This window comes from Mytilus californianus, unplaced genomic scaffold, assembly GCF_021869535.1.
Source record: "Mytilus californianus isolate M0D057914Y unplaced genomic scaffold, xbMytCali1.0.p SCAF_1, whole genome shotgun sequence".
Classification (NCBI taxonomy): domain Eukaryota; kingdom Metazoa; phylum Mollusca; class Bivalvia; order Mytilida; family Mytilidae; genus Mytilus; species Mytilus californianus.
In genome coordinates this window covers 113159135-113180885 of record NW_026262581.1, presented here as the reverse complement: position 1 = coordinate 113180885, position 21751 = coordinate 113159135, and the positions used below count along the sequence as shown (strand labels likewise).

Sequence of the window (21751 nt, the reverse complement as noted above, 5' to 3'; positions counted from 1 at the left end):
AAAACACAGATCAAGTTCGAATATTGGTGGCGTCACTTTTACCTTTTTAGAGTTATGCCCCTTTACAAATGGAAAAATTGCTGAATTTCCGTTCTCTTTCTTAAGTTTGCCTCAATCAAATGTTATGTACACAATACTTATTACCACAAAACTCAGATCAAGTAAAAATTTTGGTTGATTCACTTTTACAGTTCTTGAGTTAAATCCCTTTTTAACGATATATGCAAGCGGGGGCATCATCTGTGTCCAATGGACACATTTCCCATTTATTTTTTCAGAGACAATTGCCTGTGTATACCTGGTTTCTATGAAGTTAAACTAAAGGAAAAATATAAAGAAAGCTGTGAAAATGGAATAATTTGGTTGATTATATAGGGATTTTGAATTGGTGGTCTGACACCTTTATTCTACCTTAAGAATTAAAAGTTGTATTCAACTTTTGGGATCCAGTTTAGCTCAGGAGTGTTCATTCTTTCATAAGATAGCAATTTATTACATTTATATATAAAATAAGGAGTGATACTGGTAGTGCAATTTCAAGAGAGAACTATTTAGCAGAAAATAAAAACTATCTCAGGAAAAGATGATTTTGCAAAATTCATAAGATACATCCAACTGGCTACATTAATAGAAAAGCAATCAACCACTGAACTACAGGCTCCTGGCTTGGGAGACTCACCTTAAGTATGTGGTTGGGTAGACTTTACTCTCTTCAAACTCAGACAACGGTTCTGCAACAAGATATACAATGAACTCAATTCATAAGATCAGTAGTTTGAACAGCATCGTCTCTTGCAGTCCTATGATAATATGAAGGTGTTCATTGACTGGAAGGCATTTACTAAATGTGGAGACAATATGTTAAGACAATAACTTCAGGAAAAATCATTTTGAAATTTTAACTCAATGTTTAATGGGCCAAAACAAAGGATTGTGGCAACCTGTCTCTGAAAAAAACAAGTGTTTTCATTACTTTTGATGTACCTCTTTTATTTTTCATCAATATTGATCAGTTTTTGTCTAACTTAAAGGAAGTTGTTGAGTGAGGTGCTTTGATTTGCTGTTTCTGCATTTGTCAACAGATTCAACAAGTGTGTGATTAGGTTAGTTTAAGGGAAACTACTTATATTAAGTTAGCAATATTTGGTATGCAGTTGTATTAGATTTGGTACATCTTATTGCCATGCTGATAATTTGACCCCATTCCCTCAGTTATGGTCTATTAACGTAAACTTTTGCATAGTTTACATGTTTAAAGTTTGTGATTTAAGGGGAACCACTAAAGGTAAGTCAATAACCTGTGGTATGCTTCTGTATAAGTATAAGTCATGTTTCATTGAAGCATAATATACATGTTAAAGTTTGTGATTAGGTCAGTCAAAGGGGAACCATTTATGATAGAAGGAATAGTGTATTATTATCACAGGTGTACATAATATTTGAAGGTCTGCATGGGGTTTACAGAATAGAGAATAATGGGTCAAATCTACTAAAAGATGGGCCAAAAAAATAAAGAATAGAGAATAATGGGGTGCTAAAATATAAAAAATAGAGAATAATGACCTACCAAATACAAAAATGAAAGACCCCCTTTAGACCCTCATATTTGAGTGCTTTGTATTTTGGGGTATTCCAAATTTCTCAAAAATCTTTTTGATGGATGCCGAATTGTATACAAGTCATACTTTGCAAAATGGATTACCAGAAAATGCTGAAACATGTCTGTCAATGTGAGATGTTTGTTCCAAATAGGTAAAGAAATTTTGAAAATGTTTTGTTTTCTTTTAAAAAGTTCCTTTTATATAATATTAGTTTAAAATGGAAGAAATGTTCTGGAATATTGTTTCAACTTGGAAAAAAATATTACAGTATTTGATCCTGACAGAATAAAGGATATAGAATATTATAGCATTGTTTATAACAGTTTCCAGAGGAACAAGTATAAGGAAATAACATGGGTCACTGGTCATCTTCTTCTATAGGATATCCACCCTATTTGGTCACAGCATTAAAAATATATGGGTTTATTTTTAATCATCCTGTTATTGTGTTCCTGGTAAGAAGGATTACCTAGGTGTTTGTCACTTGTGTAAAAAAAATGCTTAGAATATGACGAGACCTTTTTCAGATTTGTCAGACACCTACCTCCTGTTTTCATATACTTTAAATTACAATTGAAGATATGCTTAGCACGACATCACATGCATTGTTAAAAGAGAGGCAAAAGATATCAAAGGGACATTCAAACTCATAAGTCGAAAATAAACTGACAACGCCATATATAAGTTAAAGATCAACTTTATTCCGTGTATAGAATAATTGTAAGGTAAAAATGTTTGTCTGAGAGGTGTCATCTGACCTTGGCCCCAGTTTGCATGATTTGTTGGTTAAAGCTTTGTGATTTGGTTTGGATATCAGATACTATAAGTTGCACATAAAGAATGAGTGTAAGGTGTATATGTTACAAGGTTCATATGACCTTGACTTCATTATTCATTGGTCGACGTTAACCTTCTGTGATCATTTCCGTTTTTCTAACACTTTTAGTTGGTCATTTTTATTTGGTGCATAAATTTATTGTATGGTGAAGTTGTCTATCTGACAGAGTTCGTTTGAACTTGACCTCTTGTCATTAATTATTAATAATGTTAAGTTTATGTGGTACCTGTAGTAAGACGTTGATTTTAAAGATTAACTGTTTGATTGTTGTTGGCTTGTTATCCAATGGCAAATATTTCTTGCATATTCAGGATGATATTGGTCTTAGCGAATTTCAACATGAAATTCAATTATTATCAGTAAAGAAGGCGCGACACTTCAGCTTGTGTACTATTGTGTGTATTGTTGGGATGTTGTCTCATTGACGTATACCCTTATTAATACCTCACGGCCTTTTGCCATCATTAATCGTCCGTCATCTTTTTTTTTGTTTCGTACCAGTATATATGCAAGGAAGTAGGAATTAATATCTGGAGTCGGTGGCGTAAACTGTCTGACCCTGACTTCATTTCCATGGACATTAGTCAATGTTAGGTTTTCATGGTTTGGTCCTCTCCTCATATACTATATAACTAAAAGGTCAACTATATTTGGTGTATGGAATGATGATAAGATAAACATGTCTGTCTGGCAGGGTTCATTTGACCTTGACCTCATTTTCATTATTTATTGGTCAATGTTTAGTTTATGTGGTTAAGTCTGTTTCTTAGGTACTATAAGCAAAAGGTCAAACATCATTTGTGAATGGAATCAGTGTAAGGTGTACATGTTTTTCTGGCATGTTTCATCTGACCTTGACCTCATTTTTATGGTTCACTTGTCAATATTAAGTTTTCATGGTTTGATCAGTTTCTTGGATACTATAAGCAATAGGTCAACTATATTTGGTGTAAGGAAAAAAAGGAAGGTGTACATGTCTGTCTGGCAGTGTTTATGTGGCCTTGACCTCATTGTCATTGATCTTTGCAAATGTTAAGTTTATGTGATACTTGTAATGAAATGTTTATCGTTAAGGCTTTCAGCATACAATCAATCATAGTTAGTAAAGCAGGCCAGACATTTCTGCATGTGCACCCTTTTTTCCTCAAAACTCTTCATCTGTGAAACCACTGGAATAATTTCAACGTAACTTTGGCAGAATGATCCTCAGGTATCTAAGTGTACAGTTGTTTTTTTTGTCAACCTGCATGGCTGTCATTGCTTAAAATTAAAAATAAGTGTAAAATTTGTCTGACACACATTTATTTCGTTTCCATAAATTTCGTTGCTAATACTCAGCTTCTGTATGAAGAAATAATTTTCTACTGATTTGGGGGAAACTTTGGTATGATGCATTGTACTCTGTATGCAATTTTCAGAAAGCAATCATTTCCTGATTAAGGATACTGTAGGATTAAACACATTTTTTCTAGAGGTTATTGGTGTGTAAACTTGGGCGATTAACACACAAACTGAATCAAAGTCTGGAAAAAAGTAATTTATCAAAAAACAAAATCAATGCCAGTTACAACTAATAAATAAATCATGTTTCACAGATAACAAGTTCATTTCTTCCCCATGTTTTGTATTTAGGGGAAGTTTAACAGAAATAACTAGAGGCTCTAAAGAGCCTGTGTCGCTCACATTGGTCTATGTGCATATTCAACAAAGGACACTCTACAACATTGTAGATGAGTATAGAATTCATGAAAAAATTCTCTGTTTTGTTGATCTTGTATTGCTGATCATTAATTCTGTTTAGTTTCTATCTATCTTCTTTAGCTTTTGCTCACTTTTGAAACTCAAAAGAGGGTTAAAAATATCCTCATTTAAGGACAATCACTCCTATAAAGAGTGACAGTCTTCTAACTATATCAGCAAAATTTGACTTGTTAGTAGATCTTGACCTGCTGATCATTTTTGTGATTTAAAATGTCTGTTTATCTATTATAGTTTTTATACGACCGCAAAAAATTTTGCGGTCGTATATTGGTATCACGTCGTCGTCGTCCGAAGACATTTGGTTTCCGGACAATGGTTTTCAAAACTTGCATTTTACTCCTATGTTCTATTTTAAGCCATGTCGGCCATCTTGGTTGAAAGGCGGGGTCATCGGACACATTTTTTAAAAAAGATACCCCAATGATGATTGTGGCCAAGTTTTGTTAAATTTGGCCCAGTAGTTTCAGAGGAAAAGATTTTTGTAAAAGTTAACAGACGACGACGGACGACGACGGACGACGACAGACGACGGACGCCAAGTGATGAGAAAAGCTCACTTGGCCCTTTGGGCCATGTGAGCTAAAAAGGATGAAAACCGTTGAAAAACCATTTGTTTCATTGAAGCTCAATTCTATATACATTTTGTACCATTTTGTACCTTGATATAGCCAAATACGCAAATGAAATAAAATATCAAAGATAATATTAGATTAATCTTATTGCTCTAATAGGAAAAATCCATTCATCTTTTGTGGAGGGGTTTGGGGATATTTCTCATGATTCATTTTTCAGTTTTAATATAAAAAAAAACTTGTTCAATAACTATATTCCTTCATACAGGATGGCCCGATCAAAACAGTTTTCATGATTTTCAAGTTTTGCTTAGTTACGATAGAAACAAACGGCAATTACTTCCCTTAGAACTGACAGAAATTTATTAATAACAAACAATTCAGTGTCTTCCCTAGAAAATTTTTCATGCATGGTGGGTCCATGGTCAGTGAATTTGTAACGCAGCGCGCGACGCTTCTTTTTCAGAATTAGTTACACAACATAATTTATATTTTTAAAGCCATACACCAATCTAATTGTTTTATATAGTTACAGCAATTCATATAACGGTCATGGAACTTTAAAGTATTTATTACAGATGAGAGGAATTAATGAAAGACCTTATAAACAATAAAAAAAATAATCCAGTCTGCAATAGTTATTTACAAATTAATGCCATGTACACATTATTTTTTTGATATCTTCCTCTGTTTCAACTTTCCAAAGGTCATCACACATTTTTCAAAATCAAAATCTTCCGCCTTTGGTCTTTCAATTGATATATGCATTAAGCAATTCAGCAATAATGAATTTATTTAAAAAAAATTGCCCCCCTCTTAATTCTGACCCCTTAAAAGACGAATGGGTGGTGCCTTAAACAGATAAGGATAGAGATTAAATTGTCAATTTGTTGTATACTCAGGATATAGACCTATATTTTCTAATGTAAGATATTTTATGTTATAATGATGTCATTGATGATCATTGATATATTACTGCATGAACAGGCGGCATTTTTCAAATATTTTTTGTCTTGTTTTTTTCCTTCAGTGGCAGTAAACAGTTATAGTTTAACAAAAAATACTAAAAATAATGGAAAGCTAATGGACATTTATTAATGATTTGACATTTGAATGGTAAAAAGACATTTTTTTGTAAGGGAGTGTTATACAGAGGCAGGGATTTAGGGGCAGCCCCCTCCCCTGTGGAGCTACATATATGGTTAAACATAGGTTTTTTTTACAAGTTTACATGTTTCACTCCTAATGTCGCCTGGTCCCCCCTTTTTAAAAGCAATGGATCAGAAAATTTAGTTTCTATGTAAAACAACTTTTTTTCGAAAACGTAAACGTATCTTTACCAGTTTTATTTTGTATATTTCTATTGTTATATAACAAACTGGTACCTAGTTATTTACTTTACTGTTTCTGTTAATGCATATTGTGCATTGGTACCAGGTTTTGGTTAACGGATGGTTTGTTTACATGCAAAACGTGAACTGAAACGTGCACTTTAAATTTATTAGCTTTAGATAACCAAACAATAAAACTGGCATATATGCACCCACCGTGGATACTTACATTTTTCACTGAATTTTGAAGAAAATGGATGGGAAGAAAAACGGCGCAATCAACAGCACAAATGCCAATGGTCATGTTTCAAATGGAGATATAAATTCGTCCAAAGAGGAACTGAAGCTATCATGTTTACAAAAAATAAGCCACAAGATTATTTCCGTTTTGGAAACAGCATTTTACAGGTATTTATTTAGTTATTCCCATGACATCATTTCTATGTGTTTTGACTTCCAAATTATAGAATAGAATAGAATATTTTTTTCCCAAATTACAACGCCCATAAAATGATAAAGGGGTACTTATAAAGTGAGAAATGGAATCAAAACGAAACGTAATATAACGAAACGAAATGAAATGGAAAATGAAGAAACGAAATCAAAGCGAAATAATATATTTTTAGCCCCTCAATAGCACTTAAGAATCCGACCCTTTAGGTTTAGGGGGGTAAAACAATTTTATTTTTTTTTTGGGGGTGGGGGGGGGTAAATTCGCAACAGCATAGTGTATTGCACAAAATAGCAAAAAAAAAAGAAGGGGGGCAGTTCGCAACAGCATAGTGTATTTATCTGCTGTTTTTAAGTCTGGTGATCCAAGTCAAAGAGATAATTATTGTGGCATTGCCATTAATTCTTGTGTTGGTAAATTATTTAACTCTGTTTTGAATAATAGACTAGATCATTTTTTGGTAAAGGAATCATTGATTAATCCATGTCAAATTGGATTTTCAAAAAAATGTAGACCATCTGATCATGTTTTTGTTTTAAAAAACCATTATTGATAAATATATTAGTAAAAAGGGGGGTAAACTATTTGCCTGTTTTGTAGATTTTAAACAGGCTTTTGATAAAGTGATTCATGAGGGTATCAGATATAAGCTATTAACAAACAATATTACTGGAAAGTTTTATTCTATCATTAAAGATATGTATAATAAAAGTGACCTATGTGTTAAAATTGATAATGAAATGACCCCATGTTTTAAATCATTTATAGGGGTTAGACAAGGTGATGTTTTAAGCCCAAATATTTTCAAAATATTTATTAATGATCTACCTGACAAGTTTTTGTCATGTCCTGATCCAGTAACTATTAATAACCGTAGAGTAGATTGTCTTACGTATGCTGATGATGTCGTAATTTTTTAGAAACACAGGAAGGTTTGCAAAAGAGAATTAATATGTTACATGAATATTGTTTAGAATGGTGTTTTGATGTTAATCTAAAAAAGACAAAAAGTATAATTTTTAACAAGCCAGGAAAATTCTTAAAATGCTGTTTACATTTTGGAGGTAAAGAGATAGTATGTGCAAAATTATATAGATATCTTGGAATCACATTTACATCTAGTGGTATATTCAAGCAGTGTAAAGATGAATTATACAATAAATCTTTAAAAGCATGTTTTAAGCTACAGAGATGCTTGTCATCATCTAACCCTAGTATTGCCACTTTTTTACATCTTTATGATCATACAATTAAACCCATACTATTATATGGCAGTGAAATATGGGGAAGGTTTCGTACTGATTCAGCTGCATGTAAAAAAAGATAATGATTATATATTGGAAAAAGTTTTTGGTCAGGATTCCTCTGAAAAAGCTCATAACAAATTTATGAAATATATTCTTGGTGTAAACAGAAAGTCCAGTAACATAGCTGTGATGTCAGAGCTTGGTAGATTTCCTATTTATTTTACTATAATTTTATCAATGTTAAAATATTGTCATAGACTGGAAGGTTTGAAAGAAGGATTATTATTTGATGCATTCATATGCTGTAAACAATTACATATTTCTAATGTAAATACATGGTACTCTAGTATTATAGATTATATTCAGAGAGAGATTGATTTACCAAATTTTGACCAATCAATTGGTTCTTTATGTCAGTATGTTAAAAATAAACTATGTGAAAGTTATTTAACATTTTTGAATAGACTGAAGTATCAAACAATTAACTCTGAAAAAGGGAAGCTTGGTACTTATTTTTCTATAAAAAATTGTTTTAAAAAAGAAAAATATTTAGAACTACAGGATTTTAAGAAAAGACAGTCAATTTGTAAATTAAGAATAAGTGCTCACTCTTTAAAAATTGAGACAGACAGATATTCAAAAAAATATATAGAAAGATCTGAGCGTCTTTGTTCAAATTGCTCACTTGGTAAAGTTGAAGATGAGCTTCATTTTTTGTTAGAATGTCCTCTTTATGATACTCAAAGGGAAGACTTTTTTCAATACATATCTGACAATTGTTATAATTTTAAAAATTTAAATAAATCTTCTAAATTTTTATGGCTCTTGACTCAAGAAAATGTAACTCTTATGGAAAAACTGGGCTGTTATATTTGTGACTGTTTTGAATTAAGGAAATCAGGTATGCATATTGACACTAAGTCAAGTAAATGATTTGAGAATGAATGCATATAATGTAATTTTATTCTTTTATTCACAATATATATGTGGTTTTTGGCTCTGATTCTGACCAATGCTAATACAAATGTATACTAAATATATATTTTCAAGTGACTATTATTGTTGTTGTTACCAATTATGTAAATCAATTGTATCTGATTTTATGCCCTTTATGGGCCCTGTAATTTGGGAAATAAAAATATTCTATTTTATTCTTTTCTATTGCACAAAGCAAAAAATTGGATATAAATTCAAATCATATAACCAATTCTAAGTTTTTTGACTATAGTAATTCTGTGTCAGAAACCTATTATGTGTCAAATATTTAATTACAATCCCAATTCAGACCTGTAACGAGTGCGAATATTGTGTCCATTTTTGCCCCAACTGTTCAGGGTTGGACCTCTGCGGTCGTATCCAGCTGCGCTTGGCGAAGCAATTTATTACTACAAATTTTTTATTGTTTCTTAATATGAGTGGATTGGCATTAGGAAGAAATTAAATACCAGTTCTAGTGATGAATTTGGACTTTTTAAATATTAACCATTTAGAATTTTAATTATTCATCGACCAAGAGTGACCCATAAAATGCAGGATTGTTATAAGTTTAGTTTTTAGAACTAGTACGAATTTGGTTGGGCTGAAAAAGGATTGAACTTCCTTACGCATGAGCCCTTAAAAGATTCTACAGGTATGGCATGTATGATATTCATGATATTTGTCTTAATAATTGCATTTAATCTGTTAATTTTATTATAAAATCAAGGTGCCCTTTGAAGTGCAGATTAATTCAATGTTATAATTATTCATAACATTACAAACAAACTAAACATTAATGGTTCATTAGATTTCAAATTAAACTTAAAATAGAAATCAACATCAACGTATTTTTTTTTTCATTGAGACACTCAAAAAAAGGGGTTACAAGTGTGCCAATTTTTCACATGTATTTTCATAGGTATGATTCCCAGTTACCATCAAGGTTAGATATTGCTTTGTCTTAAGATGGTTATTGTCTTAAGGTGTGTATAGTACGCATTTTTTTACCCCAAAAATGTAGTTGGTAGAGGAGGTGCGTATTATACATAACTATAGACGGTTTTTAACAGGATTTTCGAAGTAAAAATCGGTTATTGATTTGGCGATGTACGGTGGGCGGGCGGGCAGTTGCCAATTAGTGTCCGTTCATTTACATGAAAACGCTTTGAAGAAATTTTTTCAATTTTAAACAAATTTAGATTGATATGTTGTTTCCTGTGACTAAATGAAGGTCAAGTTCTATTTTCACGATTTTAGCTTTTCTCGTTAGTCAGTTATAGCCCTTTTCCAAGAGTTCAATTTTTGATGAATAAATCCATTTCTGTACGTTGGGAAATAACTCATTTTTAAAAAAGATTTTTAAAGGGGCACTAGCTACGAGAAACATAAGAATATAAAATATGATTTTTTTTATGTTCAATCATTAATGAAAGTGAAATAGTGAAACAATAATTCGCTTTTAGCAGCCAGTATGGTTCAATTTTGTCGAAATAAGATAAGAAACATTGATGATGAATTATTCACTTGCAAGTGAATAATTCGACCTCATTGAATCCAGATTCATGTGAACTTCAATTTAACCCTTTAGCTAGAGATTGATTACACATGCATTGTGCGTGTTCATTTATTTAAAGGAAAAGAATGTCAACATTGAAAGTGAAACAAAGGTAAATCATTTGATTGACTGATTCGATCCATAAAAAAATTATTCTTACATATATATTTTTAATCTATAATATGAAATTAAACAGACCTAGAAAAATCCAATTGCACAAGTTAACTTTCTATTTATATCTATATTTATGTTTATATCACTTATATGGGCATCAGTGGTTTTCGGAGGTCAACTCAACAGTTAATTAGGTGGCGTCTTGACTAAAATACACACGAAATATATTATCGAGCCCATAACCTGTAAATTGTTTATTTGACTTTTTATAATTTGGATAAATGATTTACATTGTTATAAATCAAATATGAGAATTTGAGTCAAATCGGTGGACATGAATTTGACAGCTAGTGCCCCTTTAAAAGACATTGTATTAATGATAAATGACATTTTGGATATTTTTTTTCTTTTCTTTGGTAAATTGTTTGAACAATTTTGTGGTAGGTTTGTTTGTTATTCTGCATAAACTTATTGTCTTAGTGTGTGTTGATTTTAATTTTTACTTGATCCTGTTCCAGATTTGCAAATTCATTAAATAATAATCTATTTGTATTAAAGGATATATTTCATTACATTACATTGTGTGGATAAAGTTGTAGAATTTCATAGATAAGTTGCAGATCTTTATTAGTTTGTTACAAATGAAAGAAAAAATATTGGGAACTATTAACTATATATATAAAGTTTGATTACACCTGGGAACAGTATATCTAACGGGAAATGAATCTGATACGCTTTTCAGTATAAAATTGATAAAATCTCGGACTCCCCGAGACTTCCTGAGATTTACAGATTTTGGTAGCGTCTGACTGAAAAACTATCAGAACTGCTCAACAAATAAACCACATAACTCTAATTGTAAATAAATACAAGTTTTATCATTTAGTAGATATATTTTGTCATATAAAATTACCAAAATAAGTTTGATTTATTTGATGTGAAGTGTTTTATAATAGTTTGTCAATTTGTAAATCATCGCGGCAATGGCCGCCATTTTTTTATTACCTTGTTTGCATTCTGCACAATTCTGTGATGAAATGCTTGCGATTTTAACAAATTTGAAGTGACAGAATACAAGTTTGATACACTAGCATCACTATAAAACTAGTTTGAATGACATTTTATTGATAATATCAGAAATTATTAGGATAATAGCGAGTCCGTTTTTAACACATGTCCGTTTCTGTATCGTATCTTTATTAACTATGGCACGACGATTAAATTGACTACAATCAGGTAGTGTCAAGTCCCGTCAATATATATGTTCCTGATTACACTAAGTGTTTTTAAATGATTTTCACCTTTTATCAAGATAACACACCATCTGGTAATTGTCAATCACCCAATTATAATTGTAGTGACAGATTTATTTGAAAACTATTAGTTATATTAGATTATAATTTGAAAATAAATATAACATCATATCTAATTTTAGAGAATTATAGTTAAATCGTATTAATTTTAGATTTACATTATTGGTTCATGGAAATAAAGTTATTTCCCTTTGAACAGAAATGGTTTAACTAAGAAGTATTTCATCAAAAATTGAATTCTTGGGGTTCCTTGATATGCTGATTCTAGCAATGTACATAGATTTTGGATATTGGACCGTAAAAGGTAAATGTCCAATTTCAAATTTTTCATTTCTTTGACCACATTTATTTTGTGTCACAAACCTATGATGTATCAAATATTCAATCACAATCCAAATTCAGAGCTGTTTTAAGTTTAAATGTTGTGTCCATACTTGCTCAACTGTTCAGGGTTTGACCTCTGCAGGAAAATCTGGTTTGCTGTCTCTCTGACAGCCTCTTGTTGAATTTTTTTTTTTCAATTTTTTTTTTCTTTATATATAATTAATATTGTTTTTTTCTTCATTATTGTATATGTTCAAGACATTTTTAATTTTATTTATTTATTTGTATTTTTTTTTAAAAACGCTTTATTGACCACACTGGTACTGGTGTGGCATCCTGCATGAGTGAGCTTAAAATGTAATTAAGGATTAAGTATGGGTGTGTAGCAATTGAATAATCATCTTTTGACAGACCTATTGAAGGTCAGTGGTTTTCTCCAGGCACTCTGGATTCCTCCACCAATAAAAACTGGCCGCCACGAAATAGGCCAAATGTGGCGCTTAAAAGTGGCGTTAAAACACCAACAATCAATCAATCTTTTGACAGTTTTTCAATGTTATAACCTCAGGCAGTGCTCTAAATCAACATGATCAATGAAAAGGAAATATCCGATTAAAGAGTTATTAAATTTTAATTACTGCTAATCAATTTAGAAATGTTTGAGGTCTAATTGCTTTTGTTCCATAACATTCCAATTATTTCTTTTATAATATTTGAACAGTGCATCAGCTTGGACAAGCTTATACAAACATTCATTTTGAAAGGGATCTTTAATTAATAACTTTTCTTTTATAAAATTAATAAATGTTAATTACATGATTCAGTCTTCACGCTGAACCACAGGCCCAGCAGCCCAGGCTTGTAAAATTGCTCTCGGGCCTGTAAAAATCATATCTACACTCTACAGGCCAACAGAATATAACTAAAACTTTCCAAAAATTGAGCACCAGACCTGTAGATTTAAAAGTTCATCGTGAAGACTGCATGATAAAAGCTCTACCATTTAATTGTTAATGTCTTTAAAATTATTTGATTAAGCAATTTGATTGAACAATCAATCTTATTATTTTTATCTTTCAATAGACTTTAATGTAGATTAAATACATGATTTTATTGTTCCCTATTAAAAGCTTTTTACTGTGAACTAGACTTAAAAAAAAAAGCAACTTTTTATTGGGTACAATTGGGTATAATACATGGCTAAATACGGTATATAATTAATATATTAGTATTCCAAAATTGAGGATGTCATAAAGCATTGTCATTATGATGTCATGTCACCACACTTGTAACTTCCCTTCAGAAAATGCTGCATTTCCCTATCTAAATCTGATCATACAAAAAGGAGTTTTTACAAATGATGTAAAAATATTTGTCTGAAACTTTCAGCAGTCTATTTTTACGCAACAATTCCATTATTGAATAAATTAACAGGTGATGGCAACTGGTCCTTCATCAGTAGAGCTACATTACATGTATATACTAAACTATCCTCTATCCTAAACCTGACCCTGACCCTAATCCTAAAATAGAACAACATCTAACCATAATCATAAATGAAGCCTAACCCTAGTGTAAAAGAAGGCAAGAGAAAAGTAATACCAGTATTTTGTGTATTTTCATAAAATAACTACAATTCTGATATTTTAGTGTATTCCCGTATTGTTTTAGTTGTAATGATTTCATAAATTGAAAGGTAGTGTATCATTAGTATGTAATTTTATAGATAGATAATTAAGACTCCCTTAACAAAATTAAACTTTGTTAGCAAGCTCTATACTGTTTGGACATGTTGACATAGAATAATTTGTTTCAGTTTCCAAGTTTATTGCCAAGGGTTTTTTGATGTAATTATAATTATTGTTGGGTGCTATGTCATAATGTGTGTAGAAGTATATTTGTAAGCCATAATCAATAAAAATTGGAGAGCTAAAATGTACATGTAAGGTTCATGGTCAGTATCCTGGAGACTTTCCAGCTTTACTTAGTAATAGAACACATCTGCGACATCACAGGTCCGTGACTGAATTAAAGTACCTATGTCTTATTTTTAGCCTGGATTTTTAGTATTTGTATTGTCATCTGATAAAGAGGTGCACAGTTTTCTCTGCTTTCAAAATCTTTCTGTTTGAACCCGTCCTGGTTTTCTTACCACAATAAACTTACTATAAACTAAATTTAATTTTTTAACTAATTAACCAAAATTAAAAGTGGTATTGAGGTGGAAGAAAACAGACTTGTTAAATTGTGTACTGTAGTGTAACATACATATGTAGATATAAAACAACTACTGGAAGAATTCCAGGTTCTCTTGATAGAGGAGGGATTTACAGAAGGTAACTACAACCGGAAACTACATGTGACATATACTGTTGGTATTGGATTCAAAAGGAACTTGTTAACTATATTAATTATGTGGAAAACATAAGGGCCTGGAATGGTGTAATTTTTAAACAACACCATTATCCTATATATTAGTTATATTTAAAGTTGAATTCTTTCATTCTGTGTTTACATCATGCCGGCTAAAACAACACCATTATCCTATATATTAGTTATATATAAAGTTGAATTCTTTGATTCATCGTTTTTACGTCATGCTGGCTAACAAATCGGACCTTGTTATTTTAGAAGTATACATGTAGAAATGAAATAACCGATTTAATTAAGCACAATTTATAAACAAGTTCACAGGTTATCTTGTAGAGAATGTCTGTTGTACAGTTGTTACATTTAGACAATATTCTGGGGGGGGGGGGGGGGGGGGGGGGGGGGGGGCGAAACAGAAAGCATATTGTTCCTATTTCATTTTTATGGCCCCGCCCTGGCGGAGGGGGCATTAAGTTTTACCCTTGTCCGTCTGTACGTACGTCCGTACACCCGTCCATCTGTACGTCCCAAAATTGGTTTCCGTTCTCTAACTTTAGTTTGCCTCAACCAAATGTTATGAAACTTATACACAATGCTTATTAGCACAAAACACAGATCAAGTTTGAATTTTGGTGGCATCACTTTTACCGTTCTAGAGTTATGCCCCTTTACAAATGGAAAAAATGCTGAATTTTTCGTTTCCGTGTTCTAACTTTAGTTTGACTCATCCAAATGTTATGAAACTTATACACAATGCTTATTACCACAAAACACAGATCAAGTGTGAATTTTGGTGGCATCACTTTTATCGTTCTAGAGTTTAGCCCCTTTACAAATGGAAAAATTGATGAATTTTTCATTTCTGTTCTCTAACTTTAGTTTGCCTCAACCAAATCTTATGAAACTTATACACAATGCTTATTACCACAAAACACAGATCAAGTTTGAATTTTGGTGGTGTCACTTTTACTGTTCTAGAGTTATGCCCCTTTACAAATGGAAAAATTCCTGAAGTATTTGTTTCTGTTCTCTAACTTTAGTTTGCATCAACCAAATGTTATGAAACTTATGCACAATGCTTATTACCACAAATCTCAGATCAAGTACAAATTTGGGTAATGTCACTTTCACAGGTCTTGAGTTATACTCTTTGTAACGTTATATGCAAGCGGGGGCATCATCTGTGTCCCATGGACACATTCCCCATTTATTTATTATTTAGTTCAAAAACATTATCATTGATTTCTGTAGGAGAGTCCAGGACTCACCATTTTCAATCCTTTTTGTCTAAGCCAATATAGTGAAGAAAAGCCTTAATATATTAGTTACATTTTTGTAAACCTTCACAACAAAATAAAACTTTTATTTTTAAAAATTCTGCAATGAAATGATGATAACTGGACTCAGCTAGCTGCTGATAATTTTGCTGCATCATTGTAATCACAAGTTCAAAAAATGACTCATGGACTACTCTTAGTGAGAACCCTGTCAGTACATGAAGACTTAAATTTTAATCAGATTAGTAGACTGCAGAGATCCAATCTTATTTCTTGGTGTGTAAAAAGGAAATAGTTTTGCAACTATAAACATTGATGTATTAATGGTCTAAGCACTTGTTTAAACCCCTAAAGACATAAAAAATTTAAGATTTAAAGACTTAAGTGTTTGAAAGATTGATGACCTATCTATGCTGCCAATCATCATGATCATGTGTACATTCATTTAAAATTTTGGTATATATCAACATCATCTATGTTGAAAAACCATATATAATACATGTACTTAAGAAAGTACAAAATGAAACGCTGAATGTTAAAAATAAAAATAGAATACATGACCAAGTTATTTTAAAAAATACCTTTAAGGATTAAAGAAAATTAACCAGAGCATAAACTGAATAGTTTATCATATCATTAAAATGTGTAGTTTTAATTCAACCATAAAGTTATAAAAATAAATAGTAGTCTATGATTATTAATACTACATGTAATTCAAACAGATTGATCCTGTTTGAAACTAGAAGATGTGCATTAAACAACTGAATCATGATTGAAAAATTCCCTTGCAAATACCGTTCTGCATAGTTATGATATACCTGTTTTATTCTACCACATGTTATACTGAATAAACAAAAAGATATATTTTGTAGAACTGATCTGTTTACATGAATTGTGATGTTATATATTACGTGCTTTTTGTTGAGTTACTTGTACATTCAATATACATACATAATATACATGAAGGAAGATTTCTGATCCTTTTATCTTCAATAATTGTTGTATTATAATAATTCCAGGACACCCATTAGATTCAAAGACTTAATATAGAGAGTCAGTGCCAGTTTTACCAACAGAAGCAGTCATTTGCAAAAACTGCAGGCATTGGGTATATAGTGTACTGTAAATTTCAAGACTGTCAACTTGTGACATTTTCTTTGCATTTTCACTTATGTATGCTTGAAATAAATTCTAATTGAAAGAAAATCTTAACTTGCATGTGATAAAGCTTCCTTTTTGTTTTGATTTTTTTTAATTTCTAGAGGTATTTGACTTTATTTTGTGAGATTATTAGTCCCCTACCAACAAAGTGGAAGGGGACTTAAGGTTTGCACTTTGTCCGTCTGTCTGTCTGTCCATCCGTCAGTACGGCAAATCAGTTTTCCAAACTTTTTTCTTCGTCCTTGAAGATATTGATTTGATATTTGGTGTATTGTTTTATCGTGAAAAGTTACAGATCAAGTACTAATTTTGTTCCGATCTGATGATTTTGTGCAGAGTTATGGTCCTTGGACATAAAAGATTCACTCAAATTATCAGTTTACCGCAATTTTTTTCGTCATTCTTGAAAATATTGATTTGATAATTGGTACATAGTTTTATCATGACAAGTTACAGATCAAGTTCGAATTTTGTTCCAGTCTGATGATTTTGATTATGGTCCTTGGACTTAGAAAATTCACTTGAATAATTAGTTTTCCACACTTTTTATACACCCGTTTACAGGACGTATTATGGTATACCGTTGTACGTCTGTCATCAACATGTCGGACAATAACTCAAAAATGCTTTATCCAATTTGCATGAAACTTTGGTGAATTGTTTATATTGAGGTGAGCTCCCTTTCGTTTTTTATAAATTTTAGATTTTACGTTTCCGAGTTGTGGGGTTTTATTTATTAAAAAAGACGGATTTTCCAGTTTTTCGGACAATAACTCAAAAACATCTATCTCCCCCAGTTTTTGGTGGGGTTGGTGTTGCTTAGTCTTTAGTTTTCTATGTTGTGTTTTGTGAACTTTTGTGTGTCTGTTTGTCTTTTTCTTTTTTAGCCATGGTGTTGTCAGTTTATTTTTGAATTATGAGTTTGAATGTCCCTCTGGTATCTTTCGCCATCTTCACCAATTTGCAAGAAACTTTGGTGAATTGTTTATATCTATTGACATGAGCTCCCTTTGGATTTTTATAAATTTTAGAGTTTACGTTTCCGAGTTATGGGGTTTTATTCATAAAAAGGGGTGATTTTCCAGTTTTCTGACAATATCATTTAAGAGCTTTGAGCAGTTTTCGTGAAACATTGGTGACTGGTTTATATCTTTTGAGATAACCTCCCTTTAGTTTTTCATAAATTTCTGATATGACATTGAGAAGTTATTGAACTTTATTCTTTGAAAAAGCGACAGACATATCATGCGCTTACGGCACAGCTGTTTATTTTCATCATGCTTGAAGATATTGACTTGATATTTGTTATATAGTTAAGACCATGACAAGTTATAGAACAAGTTAACATTTTGTTCCAGTACCATGAATTTTTAACCGGTAAGGTACTATGTATTGCCATGCAATACATTGTACTCTCAGAATGCTTGTTGACAGTTGTTTTTGTGTTTTTCACACGAAGTCTAGTCTTCATTTACAAATGTATTCGAATGAAATTTTATTTTACTACCCCTAAAAGCTGCCTTCCTTTAAATGACTTGATCTTTTTCAGATTTATTGTTCTTATGTTATGAAAATCATTGGGGTCGAGGTAAATTATTTACTCACGGCACAGCAAAGCATCGTGGAGATTCTTTAACATTTCATACAGATATATTTTAATGGTAATGTGAGGAGTGATAAACATTGTAACCATTACTTATATGTTGTTCAAATGAATAAATTGTCATGTTATAGCCAATGAAATGTATATATTTATTTCAAAATTATACTAATTATCAGAATCATATTTTAGACTAGGAAGAATAATTGGTACTCATCCATGGAGGGTTATGATAATCGCTACAGTTGTGACAGGACTGATTTGTATAGCTGCTCCATTTACCTTTACTGAGTCTGCAGATGGTGATGACACACTCTGGGTTCCTGTCAATGCTAAAGTTCTAGATTATAAATCATGGGTAGAATCAGTATTTCCATCAACCGTTAGATTTGGTACCATGATATTTGTCAGTAACAATGTACTGACACCTACAGTACTGTCTGCAGTAAGTAAAATTTATTTTAAGTAGTATGTTTGTGTCGAACTTACTCCATACATGTACATGTAGATTGAGGTTCCCAATTAAAGGAATTGAAATCTATATTTAGATTAGTACCAATGTCATAGGTCAAAGTATTCTGAGATTGGTGCCTTATTATGCCCTTGTTTTGTTTACCAACCAGGTTCAGAATATCTGTTTTTCATCCAGTCAGAATTCTTAAAAACTAGTTTATGGCTAATTGATATAACACCATTGGTGCCTGCTTCTATCATGTCTCTATTGATGAAAGTATTTTGAAAATTGTTGAAAGGGGAATAAATATTAACGTTGACTGTAAGCTGATAAAAAAATCTTGGAAATAATAACAAACATCTTGGAAATAAAAGCAACCACAAGTAAAATAAACAGTAGCTTCAAGATAGATGTCCCTCCTGGGGTTCAAGCCAGATATCCATTCAGTACAAAAGGTTCCAAGACATGTCCCTCTAATACATTAGGTTCAAGATAGATGTCCCTTCTGTGCATTAGGTTCACGACAGATGTCCTCCCTGTACAGTCAGTTCAAGATAGATGTCCCTCCTATATAGAAGGCTCAGGATAGATGTCCCTCCTGTATAGAAGGCTCAGGATAGATGTCCCTCCTGTACAGTAGGTTCAAGCCTGATGTCCCTCCTGTACAGTAGGTTCAAGCCAGGTGTCCTTCCTATACAGCTGGTTCAAGCCAGATGTCCCTTCTGTACAGTATGTTCTAGACAGATGTCATTCCTGTACAGTAGGTTCTAGACAGATGTCCCTCCTGTACAGAAGGTTCTAGACTGATGTCCCTCCTGTACAGTAGGTTCTAGACAGATGTCCCTCCTGTACATTCTAGACAGATGTCCCTCCTGTACAGTAAGTTCAAGCCAGACGTCCCTCCTGTACAGTAGGTTCAAGACAGATGTCCCGACTGTACAGTAGGTTATAGACAGATGTCCCTCCTGTACAGTAGGTTCAAGCCAGATGTCCCTCCTGTACAGTACGTTCAAGCCAGATGTCCCTCCTGTACAGTAGGTTCTAGGCAGATGTCCCTCCTGTACAGTAGGTTCATGAAATGCAAATCATGTTCAGAAGATTCAAGACACATATAGATGTCCCTCCTCTACAGTAGGTTCAATATACATATAGATGTCCTCCTGTAAAGTTGGTTAAAGATATATGTCCCTCCCTAAATAAAGTTCAAGATAAATGTCCATCCTTTACAGTAAATTCAAGACAGATGTCCCTCCCTGAAGAAGGTTCAAGATAATTTGTCTTTCCTGTACAGTACGTTCAAGACAGATGTCCCTCGAGCTCCTGTTCAGTACATTCAAGACAGATGTCCTTCCTGTACAGTAGGTTCACAACAGATGTCCATCCCTCCAGAAGGTACAAGATAGATGCCCCTCCTGTACTGTAGTTCAAGACAGATGTCCCTCCGAACTAAAGGTTCAAGTGAGATGTCTCTCCCAAAAGAAGGTTCACTTCTGTTCCTTCTGTATAGTAGATCAAGAAGACTCAAGATAGAGGTCTCTCCTATACAGTGGGTTCAAGACAGATGTCCCTCCTGTATAGTAGATTCAAGACAGATGTCCCTCATTTATAGTAGATTCAAGACAGATGTGCCTCCTGTACAGTAGATTCAAGACAGATTTCACTCATGTACAGTAGATTCAAGACAGATGTCCCTCCTGTACAGTAGGTTTTAGACAGATGTCCCTCCTGTACAGTGGGTTCAAGACAGCTGTCCCTCATTTACTGTAGTTCAAGACAGATGTTCCTCCTGTACAGTAGGTTCTAGATAGATGTCCGTCCTGTACAGTAGGTTCTAGACTGATGTCCCTCCTGTACAGCAAGTTCAAGACAGATGTCCCTCCTGTACAAAATGTTCAAGAAAGATGTCTCTCCTATTCAATAGGATCTCCCATAAGTCTGAATTACTTTTTTTTCAACAATAGAGGAACATATTCGCATTTAGATTACCCGGTAAAGCAATGATTCAGGCAGAATAAATGCTATGAATCAAAATCTTAAAAATTGTTCCAAAATTGGACAACTTGAGGTTTGGTCTGTTCCTAATACACATAAAGTTCTGATAAATGCTTATATTTAGCATGTTTAGCTTGAACAAAAACAATATGAATGATGATGTAAGTAAGATGTATATAGTACATGTACGTTCTAAAACTTAAAGTATTATTAATATTACAGATGTGGAGTATATACAATAGCAGTTTAAGCTTGACAACAGGAACAAACAACTTTTCAACACTCTGTATACAGTAAGTCTATGCACATTTGTATGCCCCCACCAAAGCGGAGGGGGCATTAAGTTTTACCCTTGTCAATCTGTCCATACGTACGTCCGTACGTCCCAAAATTGGTTTCAGTTCTCTAACTTAAGTTTGCTTCAACCAAATGTTATCAAACTTATACACAATGCTTATTACCACAAAACATAGATCAAGTTTGAATTTTGGTGGCATCACTTTAACCGTTTTAGAGTTATGCCCCTTTTTAAATCGAAAAATTACTAAATTTTTAGTTTCCGTTCTGTTTCTTAAGTTTGCCCCAACCAAACATTATGAAACCTATACACAATACTTATTACCACAAAACTCAGATCAAGTACAAATTTGGGTAGGGTCACTTTTATCGTTCTTGAGTTATGTCCCTTTATAATGTTGTATGCAAGCAGGGGCATCACCTGTGTCCATGGGGACACATTCTCCATTTATTTTGTTTCCGTTCTCAAACTTGTTAGCCTCAACCAAATGTTATGAAACTTATACACAATGCTT

General features: G+C 32.5%; 1 protein-coding gene across 4 annotated transcripts in view; it reads left to right on the top strand.

Moving 5' to 3' along the window:
- Window positions 1–6212: 6212 nt before the first annotated feature.
- The window catches only part of LOC127730841 (protein patched homolog 1-like), a 46092-nt gene continuing 30553 nt past the window's right edge, over window positions 6213–21751 (top strand). For 3 of the 4 annotated variants that reach the window (XM_052239444.1, XM_052239460.1, XM_052239453.1), the window contains exons 1-3: window positions 6213–6511; window positions 18686–18938; window positions 21162–21232. In XM_052239444.1, coding sequence (XP_052095404.1) covers window positions 6357–6511; window positions 18686–18938; window positions 21162–21232 — 479 coding nt within the window. In that variant the 5' untranslated portion in view covers window positions 6213–6356. Of the gene's footprint in view, window positions 6512–16751; window positions 16841–18685; window positions 18939–21161; window positions 21233–21751 lie in introns of all 4 variants that reach the window. The other variant, XM_052239468.1, reaches the window with a different exon arrangement.